The sequence below is a fragment of the Juglans regia genome, chromosome 1 (genome assembly GCF_001411555.2).
Source record: "Juglans regia cultivar Chandler chromosome 1, Walnut 2.0, whole genome shotgun sequence".
Taxonomy (NCBI): domain Eukaryota; kingdom Viridiplantae; phylum Streptophyta; class Magnoliopsida; order Fagales; family Juglandaceae; genus Juglans; species Juglans regia.
The window spans coordinates 16087662-16105534 of NC_049901.1; the positions used below are offsets into that span (position 1 = coordinate 16087662).

General features: G+C 40.2%; 1 protein-coding gene across 1 annotated transcript; it reads right to left on the reverse strand.

Moving 5' to 3' along the window:
* Positions 1-1714: 1714 nt before the first annotated feature.
* LOC109006026 (60S ribosomal protein L13a-4-like) lies at positions 1715-13748 on the reverse strand. Its single transcript, XM_035684855.1, has 4 exons — positions 13474-13748; positions 13181-13301; positions 8201-8287; positions 1715-1883 (listed from the first exon to the last, which is right to left on the reverse strand). Exons 1-4 carry the CDS (start codon positions 13746-13748, stop codon positions 1740-1742), a joined length of 627 nt encoding a protein of 208 aa, XP_035540748.1. The 3' UTR covers positions 1715-1739.
* Between the last annotated feature and the right edge of the window lie 4125 nt (positions 13749-17873).

Consider the following 17873-nt stretch of genomic DNA (forward strand, 5'->3'; position numbering starts at 1 on the left):
ATCGTGATTGTAAATGATAAGGATTTGTGTGATTTGCATGAAACCCCATATGTGAGAATGCAATATTCATTATTCACAGCCAAATAATCCTTCAAATGAGTGCAAATTTTGGTTCTTGAGAGAAGCTGCACATAGCCAACAATGGAAAACAGCAACAATGTTCGCTTCAGAGTCACCAACAAGCCAAGGGAGTTTGTGTTGTAGATTATAAGCCACATGCTAACAACTAAATGAGTACACACATGATACGTATACCTACCAACATCTTTGTTACTAACAATAGTTTTGCTATAATTTGATAATTAGATCAACTCATGAGCAAAGAGGAAAGTACATGTAAGACAAATCAATTTGGAGTTGCACTCTTTTATCTCTCTCTCTCTTTTTTAAATGACAATCAATAGAAGTATGTCTATCTCCTTCATAAATCCTTTACTGATTTCACACATACCTTTGTATTGATATGCCAACAGTACATTTTTGTAACTGTGAGATATATTGGCAGCTAGCACTAGTATTATATTATGCATCTACATATTTGCATAATATAACTTTAAATTAGGCTGCATTGGATTATGCATATCAAAAGATTTATATAGCTATGAATAGTATTTTTATAAATTTGAAGATACATTGTTTATTCTCCAAATCTTATTTTATTATTTTTTTCTCTCTCCTCCCACTCTCTCTCTCCACCAACGGATAGAAGTTTAGAAAAAAAAACTTTAGTGGGTGCTAAATGATAGAATTTACAATGGTGCTAATTGCAAAATATATAAAAAAAAAATTAAGAAAAAAAACAAGTAATAATAAAATAATAATAATTTTTTATTATTTGGCTCAAAAAAGCATAATCTAATGTGAGAGTTTTTCTTGATATGTATGTAAAATTAATCTTCAAAAGATGTAATTTATGCATATAGAGAAACCAATACTAGTGCTCTTAGAATGATAGAATGGTTTTGAAATGGGGTACACCTTAATCATCAATCACCACAAACCATTACTCAATCTAATATGCACAATTGTGGGCTTAAATAAAGTCCTCAAATCACAACCATCAAATGTGCCTAATGCATGCACTGCTGCCACTTGATGCACAATCATCACTCTCACCACTGCCATCAAACCCCCAACTCTATAAACTGATTCTGGAAATAATTGATCACCTTGAACAAGGATACCCAACATTTGTTGACTAGTGTTAAGAGGGATTTCCACATACCCAACATTTTATAAATTCAATGGCTAAAAACTTGCTGATTCCTTGGGAATGTTGGACCCATTTGAAGGGGAGAGAGCTTAGAAAAATGAATATTTCGACAGAAAATTAGAGAATGGTGACACAATCGGATAATTTGGGAGCAGCACGAACCGTGAGATTCAAATGGGAAAAAAAATAACACCTTGATCTCAAAAACCGTTGCAAGCTATTTAGGAAGATAGCAACCTAAATCTGCCACGACAAATTGTAGTCATTATTCAGGCCAGCCACATAAAAACTATGGAGCCCATCATTGCCCACATAGCCATTGGAGACAGAGACACCCTTATATGAGGGTGCATGAACTCAACTATTGAGCATATAAAAATTATGAATATTCTACAGACAACCCATTAGAAAAATGTAGTCAATCATAATCTATCAAAATTACCATTTCAAACAAACAACAAAACTGACAGGAGATTCATTTCAACATAATCCTCGGTCAAAACTGTATGCAACTCCCACTAAAATTTCAGTACTTAACGGGAGCAAGGATGTCTAGATGGGAGCCAAGCTTCTCCTCTGCAGCGTTCTCAGCCTTCACCTCAAGTTTGTTCAGCTGCTTCTTCATATCATATGCAACCTGAGCCCTCTCTTTCCCCTTCTTCTCCAGCTCCTGAGAGAAAATCGCAGTCAGAAAACTTTTTCTGCTCATGATGTTAGTTAGAAAATCAACAATTGAAAAAGGAAGGATTTGAAAAGGATTACTAATCTTACTTCCACTATCCTAAATTTTACCTTTTCAGAAATCATGGGGTATTTGAAAAATCATTGCTTAAAAATGGTCAACATTTATCTGAGCAACAATTTTATGAGCATTCGAAAATTAAAGGCCATCAGTTCACATCTAAGAACACTGCCGTAATAAATTACCCACACCTCAGTATCAGACAATAAAAATGTTGAGAAAATCAACACAGCGGAAGGAATAAAAGCGGTAATAAAAGAGTACACTCATGCACTCAGTGACACCAAGAATTTAACGTGGTTCGGCAACTGCCTACATCCACAGAAAAGAGCTTCACTAATAAATAGTGGAACACAAGAAAATATTACAGAGGAGGAGGATTACACTCCACTCAACTCAACTCTCTTCTTTTTTCTCAGAGCTCTCTCGGCTCTCTCTCTTTTCTTTTCTCTTTGGGTGTATCTGAGACTCTCGCCAGAAGCCTCAATTTATAGATGCATTGTTTTACGTATGAATGCATTTATTGTTGCATTCAATGGACAGTTGAGAGTTGGGCGTTAGGGGTTAAGCAGCAAGCAGTCAACAATGACTGCTTGCTTGGGCAGGGACTCAACAATTCTCCCCCTCCATGCCCATTTACCTAGATGCTCTCCATCCCAGCTATGTCTCTGCATAGCTCAAGCTTCTCACTTGTAACCACCTTCGTCAGCATGTCCGCTGGATTCTCTTTCGTATGGATCTTCACAAGCTTCAACAGCTGTTGTTCCATCGCTTCGCGTATCCAATGATAGCGGATGTCAATATGCTTGGTGCGGGAGTGGTACATTGAATTCTTGCTCAAGTCTAGAGCACTTTGACTATCACAATGTACCTTGTAGTCCTCTTGACTAACTCCTAGTTCTTGGAGAAAACGCTTCATCCACAGCATCTCTTTCCCAGCTTCCGCTGCGGCAATGTACTCTGCCTCTGTTGTGGATAAAGCAACACTCTTTTGCAACTTGGACTGCCAAGAGACAGCTCCTCCTGCAAAGGTGAAGAGAAATCCCGAAGTAGATTTCCTGCTATCCAGATCTCCTGCCATATCTGAATTTGTATAGCCTTCCAAAACTGGTTTAGCTCTCCCAAAACACAAGCACATATTCGATGTACCTTTCAGGTACCTGAGAATCCACTTGACTGCTTCCCAATGATCCTTTCCTGGATTTGAAAGGAATCTGCTCACCATGCCTACAGCATGAGCAATATCTGGTCTGGTACAAACCATTGCATACATCAGGCTTCCTACTGCTGAAGAGTAGGGGATTGCTTCCATTTCTTCAATCTCTTTCTTTGAAGAAGGACACGAGCTCTTGCTCAATTTGAAGTGGTTTGCAAGTGGAGTTTTGACTGGCTTAGCATCTCCCATGTTGAAACGTCTAATGACCTGTTCAACATATTTTTGTTGTGATAGCCACACCCTTTTGACTTTCCTATCACGAACAATCTTCATGCCCAAAATTTGCTGTGCTGGGCCTAAGTCCTTCATGTCAAAGGACTTGGATAGTTCCTTCTTTAGTTTGTTAATCATGGACCTATCCTCACCAACGATTAACATATCATCAACGTAAAGAAGGAGTATGACAAACTTGTCATTCTGGAACCTTCGAACATAGACACACTGATCTGCAACAAGTCTCTTGTAACCATGACTCATCATGAATGAGTCGAACTTCTTGTACCATTGCCTCGGCGCTTGCTTGAGGCCATAGAGACTCTTCTTCAGCCTGCAGACTAAGTGATCTTTCCCTGGAGCTGCAAACCCTTCTGGTTGCTCCATATAGATCTCCTCCTCCAAATCTCCATGGAGAAAGGTTGTCTTCACATCCATCTGTTCGAGTTCCAAATTCAAGCTAGCTACCAATCCGAGTATGACTCGGATCGACATCATTTTCACCACCGGAGAAAATATCTCGTCAAAGTCGATTCCCTTCTTCTGCTGGAATCCTTTGACAACCAATCTGGCCTTGTGCTTCATCAGCTTTCCTTGGCCATCTTTCTTCAGCTTGAATACCCATTTGTTCTTTAGGGCTTTCTTTCCTTCAGGAAGTTTCACCAACTCATAGGTCTGATTTTTCTGCAAAGAACTCATCTCTTCTTGCATTGCCTGCACCCATAGGCTTCTATCAGCATGAGTTTGAACTTCCTGGAAGCTCTCAGGCTCCCCCTCATCAGTAAGCAGAATATACTCTGATTCCGGATATCTCCTCGACGGAATCAGTAGGCGGCCTCTTGCCGATCTTCTTGGTTCATCAACCAAAGGAGGTTCATCACCATCTAACCATTGTGGTGGTACATCAGCTGCTGGTGGAGAGGATTCTTGCTCCCCCTGCTCGACACCCTGAGCTTCTTCTTCTGCTTCTGGATCTCGATCCTGCATTTCCTCATTATCTGTGGCGGACTGTAATTGTGCAGGATTTGGAGTATCGGAACTAAGCTCTCTTGATGAAGCTTCAGTTCCTATGTTCTGGTTTTCATGGAACACAACGTCCCTACTTCTGACAATTTTCTTTGTCACTGGATCCCATAATTTGTATCCGAATTCTTCATCTCCATATCCAACAAAGATACATGGAGTTGACTTGACATCGAGCTTCTGTCTCAGCTCCTTGGATACGTGTGCAAAGGCTTTGCACCCAAACACTCTCAGGTGAGAGTAAGAGACATCTTTTCCAGACCAAACCTTCTCAGGAATTTCAAATTCTAGTGGTGCAGAAGGTGATCTGTTGATCAGGTAATAGGCAGCTAGAACAGCTTCACCCCAGAATGGCTTTGGTAACTTGGCCATACTGAGCATGCATCTTGTTCTTTCAATGATGGTCCGGTTCATTCTTTCGGCTACACCATTGTGCTGAGGGGTATATGGGACCGTCTTCTCATGTCGAATACCGCGATCAGCGCAGTATGCAGCGAACCTTTTGGAGACATATTCTCCTCCGTTGTCCGTTCGCAAGCACTTCAACTTCTTTCCTGTCTCTCTTTCCACTAGGGTGTGGAAATTCTTGAAGTGCTCGAAGACCTGATCCTTTGACTTCAAAACATATACCCAGACTTTTCGTGAAGCATCATCAATGAATGTCACGAAATATCTATTACCTCCCAATGACTCTTCTTCCATGGGACCACATACATCAGAGTGTACCAGACTCAACAACTCTGATCTTCTCTTCGTAGAGGATTTAAACGAGACTCTGCATTGTTTGCCAAACAAACAGTACTCACAAGGGTTTAACGCTGTTCCTTTGGCAATTTTGATAAGTGCCTTCTTTGCAAGCGTATCTAACCCTTTCTCACCCATGTGTCCGAGTCTCTTGTGCCACAGATTCGGTGATGCCTCGTCTTCCACTGCATTGAGGCTATCAGAACCGATCTTCACATGGGTCTTGTACAACGTACCGCAAATATGTCCTCGGGCGACAACCATGGCACCTTGTGACAGCTTCCAAGTGCCTTTGCTGAAGTAGCTGTCATAGCCCTGTCGATCAAGGGCTGTCCCGGAAATCAGGTTGAGCCGAAGGTCAGGAATGTGTCGAACATCTTTCAACACCATGGTGCAACCAACGTTGGTTTTTATCTGCACTTCGCCAACTCCCACGATCTTCGAGGAACTAGCGTTCCCCATCCTTACCGTACCAAAGTCTCCTGCTTTGTACGTAGTGAAAAATTCACTGTGGGAAGTGGCGTGGTATGATGCTGCTGTGTCTACCACCCACTCAACATCATGGCTTGCAACGTGCAGACACGTCTCGTCACTGGTGGAGAGTATTGCCACATCTCCAGAAAGAGTGACAAGGGTTTCACCATCTTCTTTCTTCAGCTTACTGCTTTGACCTTGCTCCCTTAAAAACTTGCGGCAGTGTTTCCTCATGTGGCCTTCTTTGCCACAGTGGTAACATTTCATGTTACCCGTCTGCTGGTTCCTGCTACTGCTGGACCTTCCACGTGGTTGAGGCTTCCCTCTGTTTCTGCCTCCACTTCTCCCTCTATCATTACCTTGAGGCCTTTCTCTACTCTCGGTGACAAGGGACATGAGTTTGATTCATGCTTGTCTCTTTTTCTGGCCTCCTCATTAAACAGGGCATCCTTAACCATCGTCATGGTAAGTTTGCCATCTGGAGTAGAGTTACTTAGGGAGACCACCAGCGTCTCCCAACTGTCTGGTAATGAACTGAGAAGTAGCAGGGCTTGTTCTTCATCGCCAAGATTCAGGTTGACGGACCCGAGCTGGTTAACTAGGTTTTGAAACTCGCTAGTATGCTCGGCAACAGAGGTATCGCTTTTCAACTTCAAGTTAACAAGCCGTCTCATCAAGAGGGCCTTGTTTCGAGCAGTTTTAGCCTGATACATATCCTCTAACTTTTTCCAGAGGTTATATGCATCCGTCTCCTGGGCCACGTGGTGAAAAACACTATGGTCAATCCATTGCCTGATCTGACCAATAGTCTTCTTGTGCATCTTTTTCCACACTTGATCCGTAACTTCATCTGGCTTCTTCCCTTCATCTTCCAAAGGGTCAAACAGATCTTTACAGTTCAAGAGATCCTCCATTCGAGGTCTCCAAAGACTGTAGTTTGAGGCAGTCAGCTTTATCATGGCGCCTGATGCTGAATCCTCCATGGATTTAGACTGTTCTAAATACAAAATACAAGTACAGGATCTTTGAGGAGGAATATCACAAAACGGACAGCACCGTTGTGTCCGGAACGTCTGATTTTGTTGGAAACGAGTCTTGTTTCGTCAAAATCGGACTCAGATAGCACAAGGAATGAGCAAAAGAACCAAAACAGGAACTCTGTCGCGCGTGCAGTGCGTGGCGCGACAAACAGCGCGTAGGCGCGTGTAACTCACGCGCAGGAACTCCTCTGGTGCGCGTGGAACGCGTAGGCGCGTGTAACTCACGCGCTTATATGGAGTCAGGGGCACGTCAGGCGCGTGAACTTCACGCGCAATGGCTTCTATGGAGCGCGTGTGGCGCGTGGCTGAGCGTGGGACTCACGCGCTAGGTCTCTCCTTGGCGCGTGTGACGCGTGTCGAGAGTGGGTCTCACTCTCCGATCTTCAGACGGCGCGTGGGAGCGCGTGCGGCCTCCGTTTGGCCTCTGGTTTCCACCGCTTTTCTTGTCTGGATGGGACGAACACAGTGGTATGCTTAAATTTGAAAACTGAGCTACACACTAAAACCGAGTTTTCTGTAAAAAACTTCTTCCAACAAAAGCTCTGATACCACTTGTTGGGAAAATCAACACAGCGGAAGGGATAAAAGCGGTAATAAAAGAGTACACTCATGCACTCAGTGACACCAAGAATTTAACATGGTTCGGCAACTGCCTACATCCACAGAAAAGAGCTTAACTAATAAATAGTGGAACACAAGAAAATATTACAGAGGAAGAGGATTACACTCCACTCAACTCAACTCTCTTCTTTTTTCTCAGAGCTCTCTCGGCTCTCTCTCTTTTCTTTTCTCTTTGGGTGTATCTGAGACTCTCGCCAGAAGCCTCAATTTATAGATGCATTGTTTTACGTATGAATGCATTTATTGTTGCATTCAATGGACAGTTGAGAGTTGGGCGTTAAGGGTTAAGCAGCAAGCAGTCAACAATGACTGCTTGCTTGGGCAGGGACTCAACAAAAAATACAGGCAAAAAGGAAGGCATATATGATATACAAGACTAATAAGTTGCCTGGTGATTGAAACTTGCACTGGGACAAGTGAAGCAAGAAGAAAACCATCGGTCCAGTACAAAATGTTAAATCCCCAGCAGTAAGGAAAACATAAAAAAGCAAGAGATCCCAATGCAATAGGGTGTAGTTCCACGGTCTTGATACCCAATATAGGCACATGACCTATACATAAAGGTTGAGATTCGAGAATCTTTACCTTTCATGCGTTTAAACAAGGAATAATCTACATATCATACAAAGACCACAATAATAATAGACATTACATGAAAGAATACAGTTGTCAGCCCAGAGACTTCTGTTGACTAAACGAACATCACAAATGTCAGTCTAACTGAAAATCCACAGGCGTCATTAAGCAACAATATAAAACACATAGCTACCTCAAAACCATCCAAGTATCATGGGCACAAAGTGTAGTTTCACTGTCCATTTAGGGAATGACATGTCAACTACTAAGAACTAATAATAATAATAGAGAGTAAGGTGAAGCAGAATGACTGAAAAGCGGAGAAGCAGACATCTTACCCTGATTGTGTCGTAGTGATTCCATCCAACCTCGGATGAGAGGCGGCCCAACAAGCAGTACTTGTGCCCCTTTTGAAGCCTCAACACCTTGCACATCCATTGCAGACCAAACCAGTCAATACTCATACGAATCAGAAACCCACAAGCCACCAAAAATACCAAAGCAAAAACAATTCCAAGTAATAAAATTTTACTTGGAATTGTTTTTTTTTTATTCATAAAAAAATAAAATTTAAGAAGGAAAACTGTAGAAGATCAAGTTGATATCGCTGCAAATCAGGAAGAACCAAACCTGCAATCAACACTTACCGAAATCAGTGCTACAAATAAGGGATGAGGAGCTGTGATCCTGCGGTTTTAAATTTGAATTAGATAGCTGTTAAACTCCAAATGGAATATTGCATAAATGTAGGAAATCAGTTGTAATTATGTGTATATATATACACCTCGTGTAATCTGCTATAGCAACCAGAATTAGCAATATACAATTCTTGAAAACTCTTCTTTTCTTTCTTTACATGGTATCAGATTGACCATCAAAAGACCAACGTCTACCAAACGTCTTCCTCCTCCCCTTCTTCTTCTTCAACCACCATGCCTCCTCACCAAGCAACATCTCCATCTGTCATAACCATGCCCAATATTGTTACTGTTAAGCTCAATCCAGAAAACTATCTCCTTTGGAAGGCGCAACTTGTGCCTTATTTTCGTGGTTAAGATCTGTTTGGCTATCTCAATGGCACTACCATTCTTCCTCCGCAAACCATTTCTGTCTCACACCCCGACAGTGGCACTATCTCTCAAATACCAAATCCTGCTTACTCCCACTGGGTACGTCAGGATAACATAATCCTTAGCACCTTAATGTCCTCTCTCTCTGAAGGAGTCCTTGCTCAGGTGGTTAACTATACCACTTCACATGCTGTTTGGCATGCCCTCAATGAAAATTTCTCCTCCAGATCTCGTGCAAAAACAGTGCAAATACGCACCCAACTGGCAACTGCAACCAAAGGCAATAAGTCTACAACTGAATACTTCTTGTTTATCAAGAGACTAACCGATGAATTAGCCATTGCAGGTCAACCTATGACCAGTGAAGACGTGATCACATATGTGCTTGCCGGACTAGGCCATGAGTATGGCAGTTTTGTAGCCTCCATCTCCGCTCGGACAGACATGGTTTCTCTTGAAGAAATCGACTCTCTGCTGCTCACCACAGAAGCACGCATCTCTCGGCACCAACTTGCTTCACCTCTTCAACAAGCATCTCTTGATATTGCTCAAAAACATTCTCAGCAATTCACACATAGCGGACGCGGTGGATATCGTGGAAAGGAACGTGCACAACGTACTACCTACCAAAACAACACCCGTAGCAATGATTCACCTACTCTGATCTGTCAGGTTTGTAATAAACTAGGCCATTCGGCCAGAAAATGTTACCATCGCTTTGATCTCTCTTATCAGGATTCCGTCAAAACTAAAAACAAACAAGCTATGGTAGCATTCAATGGTGCAAACTGGGCAACTGATTGGCATGCAAACTCAGGAGCTACTCATCATGTCACAAATGATATCAACAATCTAAATCTCAACCATGAAGATTACAATGGTTTCGATAATGTTCAAGTGGGAAATGGGCAAGGTTTGCAAATTACACAAACTGGTTCTACTAAACTCTCCACTCCCACTTCTTCCTTTGTTTTTCATAACGTTCTTCTTGTTCCTGAAATTCAAAAGAACTTATGATCTGTTCAACAATTCTGTGTTGACAACCATGTATATTTTGAATTTCACGATAAATTCTTTCTTGTGAAGGATTACTCGGGGAAGGTCCATCATCACGGCCAACTCAATAATGGCCTCTATCAATTTAGCTCTACCTCTCGCAACTCCTTTGCTCTATCAACTGTCCGCGTCTCCCCTCGTGAATGGCATCGCCGTCTTGGACATGCATCACAACCTATCATCAACAAAGTCCTCTCCAACACTAATCTTTCGGCTATCAATAATAAACTGCCTTATGTTTGCTCCGAATGTCAAATGGCCAAAAGCCAGGATTTACCCTTTCAACATTCTCCACATGTTTCTAGTAATCCATTAGATTTAATATTTAGTGACGTGTGGGGACCTGCATCAGTGGCTTCCACCACCGGAGCTAAATATTATGTCAGTTTTCTAGATGATCATTCAAAGTTTGTTTGGTTGTTTCCAATGAATTTTAAATCTGATGTTGAAACAGTCTTTCTTCAATTTCAAGCATATGTTGAGAAGCATTTTGAACGAAAAATTAAAGCCATTCAATCCGATTGGGGTGGTGAATTCCGCCGGTTAAACTCATATTTCAAACAAAGTGGAATAAATCATCGGCTAGCTTGTCCTTATACCCATCAACAAAACGGGTCAATCGAACGTAAACATCGACATATTGTCGAAGTTGGATTAAGTTTGTTGGCTCATTCCCAACTACTGCTAGCCTACTGGGAAGATGCTTTCGATGCTTTCCAAACTGCCACATATATCATCAATCGACTCCCAACACCTATTCTAAAACACAAATCCCCCTTTGAACTGATATATCATCGTCTACCCGATTACTCGTTCATGCGGGTCTTTGGCTGTACATGCTGGCCAAACATGCAACCTTACAATAAAAATAAGCTCAGCTATCGGTCTCGTACGTGCATCTTCCTTGGCTACAGTCTTTGTCATCAAGGTTATAAATGTTTTAATCCATCAACTGGAAAGACTTATATTTCAAGACATGTTATATTTGATGAAACAATTTTTCTTCCTGTCAACTCATCCAATTCTGAATCCTCTCCTCTTCAAAATGTGTTTGTTCCCTTAAATATAAACGCTGAAACTTCTTCCAGCACCACACATTTGCAACCTCACCTCCTTCCCACAAGAACACCATCGGCATCTTGTTTCCTTTCTATTGCAGAAACAGAGGAAGCGTGCTCAACTCAACATGAAGCTGCTGTCCCTGATCGCCAACCATTCATTGAAGCTCCAAATCCGGATTCGGCTCCTACTCAATGCACCACTCCAGCACAGCATCGTGCAAACAGCCACCCTATGATTACAAAAGCAAAGAACAATATTCATCAACCCCGGAAGCAATAAGATTGCTATATTCGATACCCTCTTCCAAGAGCATTGATCACTGAAACAACCACTCAAGCTCCAGAACCAACTTCTTTTACTGAAGCATCTAAACATATTTATTGGCGTTCGGCAATGAATAAAGAATTCGATGCTCTGCTCCAAAATGGAACCTGGACTCTTGTTGCACCTTCACCACATGCTAACATCGTGGGCTGCCGCTGGGTATATCGAATCAAGAAGAAAGCCGATGGCACCATTGAACGTTACAAGGCTCGATTGGTTGCCAAAGGCTTCCATCAACAAGGAGTTGATTTTTCAGAAACATTCAGCCTTGTTATAAAACATGCAACAATTCGGTTGGTTTTGTCTCTTGCTGTTTCTTATGCTTGGCCTACACTTCAACTTGATATTCAAAATGCATTTTTGCATGGTGATTTACATGAAGATGTGTTTATGGCTCAACCGCAAGGCTACATTCACCCACAGTACCCGCATCATGTGTGTAAGCTACACAAATCACTATATGGCCTGCGTCAAGCTCCAAGAGCTTGGTTTTAGAAGCTCTCAGATAAACTCAAATCTTTGCATTTCAAAGAAAGTCAAGCCGACAACTCTCTTTTTATTCTAAAGACAAAAACAAAGGTAATTTACATTTTGATATATGTTGATGACATATTAATTACAGGCTCAAGCTTTACTGTCATCACCAACATAATACAAAGTCTAAAAGTTGAGTTTGCTGTCAAAGAGCTGGGAGATCTCCACTTCTTTCTCGGGGTTGAAGCTGTTCGCAGCTTAGAGAGACTTTATCTTACTCAACGAAAGTATGTACTTGAATTACTAAAAAGAAGTAAAATGGATAAAGCTAAACCGTGTAGCACTCCAATGGCACTCCATGTACTGATGTGAGTTTATATCGAAGTATTGTTGGCAGCATGCAATATTTAGCTTTTACAAGGCCTGATTTGGCATTTGCAGTCCACAAGGTCAGCAAGTTCATGCATAAGCCTATGGAATCCCATTGGCAAGCCGTAAAACGAATACTTAGATATCTAAAACATACGGTTTCAACGGGTCTTTTAATCACCAAAGCAGCAGATTTGCGACTCCAAGCTTACTCAGACTCGGATTGGGCGGCTGATAGAGAAGATAGAAGATCTGTTGGTGCCTATTGCATTTTTCAAGGACCTAATCTAATCTCATGGAGCTGCAAACAACAACACACAGTGGCCCGAAGCAGCACTGAGGCTGAATACAAGTCTCTTGCAAACACTGCAGCTGAAATTCACATGGATTAAGTCTATTTTATCTAAGCTTGGCATCCCTGTATGTCATCCGCCTGTGCTTTGGTGTGATAACATTGGCACAACTTATCTCTCATCGAATCCAATGTTTCATGCTCGAACAAAACACATCGAAATTGATTTCCACTTTGTCCGGGATCAAGTGTCTCGCAAACAGTTATCTGTGCAATTTATCTCAAGTCGGGATCAGCTAGCAGATGTCTTGACAAAACCGTTGCCGCCAAGCAAGTTCAAGAATGTACAATTCAATCTGAATGTATGTGATCTCCCCTTCAGATTGAGGGGCGTGTAGAAGATCAAGTTGATATCGCTGCAAATCAGGAAGAACCAAACCTGCAATCAACACTTGTCGAAATCAGTGCTACAAATAAGGGATGAGGAGCTGTGATCCTACGATTTTAAATTTGAATTAGATAGCTGTTAAACTCCAAATGAAATATTGCATAAATGTAAGAAATCAGTTGTAATTATGTGTATATATATACACCTCGTGTAATCTGCTATAGCAACCAGAATTAGCAATATACAATTCTTGAAAACTCTTCTTTTCTTACCTTACAAAAACTAACTTTAAAGCATCGGGTATAACCATCCTCTTGGTCTTATCGTATGGACGAGGAATACCCTCGTATGCCTTCAACCGGGCAAGCGCCGCTGCCCCACGCTTCGTCTTGTGCGGAATCATCCTTCATAAATATAACCGGTCCCCCCCCCCCCCCAAAAAAAAAAAAAAACACACACACATTTTTCGTTCAATAAGTCACAAAGATTCAGGACATTCTCATTTTCCCAGAAACAAGGAGGAAAAACTCAAAGAAAAGAAATGACCAAGTTAGTGAGTGAGCGAGTGGGACTGACCTGCGGACGGTGCGCCAGAAGATCTTGGCAGGGGCACGGAAGTGGATGGGGCCGTGAGAGGGCTTGGTGTTCATGCGCTTGCGGAGGAACCTCATGTACTTCATCTTCTGGCGGACCAGTCCTCCGGAGATGCATATCTCCTCGCACCTCACCACCACCACCACCTTCTGCCCGTTCAGCAGCTCCTTCGCCACGATCGAAGCCAAGCGCCCCAGCATGTGGTGCCTTGCGTCCAAAACCACCCTCTTCGTGCATATCCCAGAACCCGACACCATTTTCCTTCACTCTCAGCGTCTCTCTCTCTCTCTCTCTCTCTCAGAGAGAGACAATGGAGAGAGCCTGAACGGTGCGAACTAGGGTTTCTGGGTCGGGTGTGTAGAGCTGGTAACTGGCCTGTTCGGTCTTTACTCTCTGAATTCAGTCCACGTAAAACGCTGAGCCTAAGCCCGGCCTTCTTCATATTGGGCTATTTAATTTTTGTCTACTAAACTTTATTTATTTATTTATTTATCCAAATAAAAGATTTTGGATAAATTTGTCATACAATCATTTATAATACACTTTCATATTACAATTAAATATAAAAAATTTCATAATTATATATTCTAATATTTATTTTATTTTATTTTTTTAGCACTAAACACTTTTCTTCTACAAATCACGTGATGATTAAATCCATAATTTTCCTGTCATTTTTATTATTAAAAATAAAGGATATCCCTATAAATCTAGAACACACAAATTAATCATCTCATTTCACCAAGCACCATCAGATTTAATTTCTAAATCCCTTGCTTCTCATTTTAGCCTAAACATTTATTAATTGAAAATCCCTTACTTTAGTTATATTGTTTTATTATATGTTTCAAAGGCAACAACTTTCATATGTTAATTTATATTCGCTATTTTCTTTCACTTAAAAAAAAAAAGAAAAACTTAACAATAATAAAATTTTTTGGAGAAAGTTCTCATACTTCCAAATTTTCATATGTTAATGTTAATTTTCAGCTTTTAATTTCGACTTCCAAGCGTAGAAGCTGTCAAAGTAATACAAGGGTAAATCCAAAGATCGAATTCACAGGGACAATGAGAATTTAGCAAACATTTCATTTTTGCAAGACAACATATTACCGTTTGTAGTGACACGAAAGTTTAAAATGATAAGAAAATAGTAAACTAAATGAGCTAGCTATGAACAAAAATAATAAGAAAAGAAAAATAAGTTTTAGAAATTAACCGCTAACAATATTAACACCTAAATGGGGCTATTTACTAAGAGGGTGTGAAATGAATTATGAGAGAAATTGTCGGGAAGTTCAAGCAAAAGTAAAGTTGAAAATAAAAGTGAATCTATTTTTCTAAAATTGTTACGAATCAAGAGATTTAAAGAAATTGTGCGGAAGTTAACTTAAACTTGTAAGAAGCAATTAAACAAACACTTGGGATGCAATTTTCGCCCACTAATTTGGTGATGGATTTACTTCTCTTTTCATTTTCTCTCAACCATTCTCTCATTCTTAGAAATCATGGTCGGATAATATAGCAATGAATCACAATTTTTATTCTAATAAAACTACTTGACAAATCATATGACAATCATAGAAAAGTGAAAGAAAAACATCAAAGTCATGTTACTTGTTCAAGTATCAATTGTGCCTTTACGTCTACAATTGATCTAAATCAAGAACAAAGAACTCTAATCTTTTCTAGACGCACATTGAAATATAATCCATCAAGTTAATCATCAAAAGCACTAAATATTGAAGAAAATCCAACCCCAAATAGTCATGGGTTACTCATTGAATCTCAAGCTAAAAATCTAGCCTATCATCTCTAGATTAACAAAATGTTCAAGAACATTAAAATCCAACATCTTTAACTACTGCACTAAACGAAAATTGTAAAATAAAAATACTGTAATCTCAAAAGGAGCTGAAACTCCTACAACCGAAGAAGAAGAAACAGCCGCAGGAAATAAAACCCGAAAAGAAAAAATATCTAAGAGTAAAAATGCGGAAGAAGAAAAAAAAACAGACGAAAACTAAAAACAAAAAGAACCAGACGGCGCACGAAAATCTCCATTTCTTTTATACCCTCTGTTTTGCCTCATTTTCGTGCGTTTCGCGTCTTAGCTTCGTGCGTTTTGAGTCAGCCCAAGTTCGCGTTCCAGCCTCAGCCCAGCGCGTTTTGCGCCAGCCCGCTGTGAGGCCCGATCCCTCTGCAACGCGTCTGCTCCTGCTCGCGTGAGCTGCTCGATCCACTTCGTGCGTCCCTGCTGCTGTGCCATTTCACCTCCAGCTCCTGCGTTTCGCGTGCTTCAGTCTGTTGTCCGTGCGTGAAGCTCCTCAAGCCCCTGCTTTTTGCATCTGCGTGGGTTGAGTTTCCTCTTTTGATGTTGTTATGCCAGTTGGGTATTTCCAAGAATACCCATGTAAATTAATATTTTTCCCATAATGTCCTGCAACATAAATAAAATATGAGGAGTAAAATTTTTGGAGTATTAATTTTGGTGTGAACTAATTGCAATACAACTCCTTTCAAGTGCAAAATATCAAAATTCAATATTGAGTCAAGAACTAAAAATTACTACATAATTAAGTGCTTCATTCATATTTTGGTTAAACAAATCATTCACTTTAGCAGCTTAATCATGTAATTTTTGACACTTTATCACACCCCCCAACTAGCTTTTTGCTAGTCTCTAGCAAATAATGCGATAAAAATATTGTAGGATCCAAGAATGAGCTACTAAACTCAAAAATCTCTACAAAAGATCAATCATATTAAAATCCTGGGCATTAGAATGTAGTCAAGTAAGGTTTTAGCTCAACACAAAAGCTTATAAAATTCTCAAGAGCTCAAACAAGGGAAATGTACTTAAGCTGAAGATCTTTGAGTGCACCAAGTGTGTGAATAGATTTCCATTTGTTAGTTTCAAGATTTCTAACAATAGTTTCAGCCTAACAACTATTTCAAGAAAAACCAAAAGGTTTTCACTCCAATTCAAAACCATTACATTGGCGGCTTTCACGCTATCACACTTTGAAAGACCCTTTTTTTTTTAACAGATCTCGGTGATAGGCAGCATTTTCCAATGTACTTGCATCATTTTTTTTTTTTTTTTTTTGTGCATGATCTCTAGCTTGTCCCTTTTCTCATGTAATTTTACAACCTTTTTCTTCTTCTTCTTCTTCTTTTTCTCTTTTTTTTTTTTTCATCACACTTTTCCTAAGCCATTAAGATATGGTTCATTGTAGTTCTTGCTAGTTGCTTAGAAGAAACCACTGATTGTCATCAAATAAACCACAAAAAGTATCTGCTTGTGTCAATTAAGGTCATCAATCAATAGCTTTGAAGTAACTTTCCCAAGTTTGAGTTGCTAAGACTTATCATAAGGTCAAGTGTCGAACTTAAAACTAACCAATGGGAATCAGTGTAGCCCAAAACTGCAACTATCTGATCTTAAGTAGAGAAGTGTGAAAATAGTAGCTTGGTAGCAACAAAAAAATTCAGACCCCACAATTATTAATCCTGAGAGACTAATGGTAGAAGACTCTCCTTACCCCCCAACTGAAAATGGGCAGTGTCCTCAATGCAAATCATGAATAAAACAAGGGATGAAAGAAAATAGGGCGGAAGGAAAATACCTGAGATGGCTGAAAGGATTGTGAACGTAAAAATGAAACCATAAAAGAATAAACAGTGCTGAACCTGAAAAGATATACTAAAGAAAAAGAATGAAAAAAAAAAGAAAGAACAAAACATTGAACTAAAACAAATAAAAGCAGAAAAATAAAAGGAAAAGAAAGAGAAAAAAAATTAAAACAAAACAAAAATGAGCTAAGGACCATGAGAATAAGTGGAATCTTCCAAAGGAATGGAAGTATCATCATGTGAAAGTTTTGCCAAAAAATGTTTAAGTCGTTGGCCATTAACTTTGAAAGTGTTTCCATTTTGAGGATTAGTAATTTCAACAGCTCCATATGGAAACACAGCCTTAACTACATAAGGCCCACTCCACCTCGATCCTAATTTGCCTGGAAATAGATGGAGGCGGGAATTGTAAAGTAAGACTTACTCATTGGACTCAAAATTCTTTCTTTGGATGTGCTTGTCATGTAATACCTTCACGCGTTCCTTTGACAATTTAGAATTGTCATATGCATCTCTCCTAAGCTCATCCAATTCTGAAATCTGAAATTTTCTCACAGAACCAGCATGGTCAATAGAAAAATTAAATTGTTTAATAGCCTAATATGCCTTATGTTCAAGCTCAACGGGAAGATGACATGCCTTTCCATATACCAAGCGATAAGGGGACATGTTAAGAGAGGTTTTAAAGGCTGTCCTATAAGCCCAAAGTGCATCAGTAAGCCTTAAAGACCAATCTTTTCTGTTGG

What these genes read in the sequence shown, in the direction of transcription:
- LOC109006026 (XM_035684855.1), bottom strand. Translation starts at nt 13,748, where the DNA reads ATGGTGTCGGGTTCTGGGATATGCACGAAGAGGGTGGTTTTGGACGCA. An exon ending in TTCTGGCGCACCGTCCGCAG is followed by an intron (nt 13,302 to 13,473) that starts GTCAGTCCCACT and finishes ATATTTATGAAG; the next exon opens with GATGATTCCGCACAAGACGA. An exon ending in ATCACTACGACACAATCAGG is followed by an intron (nt 1,884 to 8,200) that starts GTAAGATGTCTG and finishes ATTTTCTCTCAG; the next exon opens with GAGCTGGAGAAGAAGGGGAA.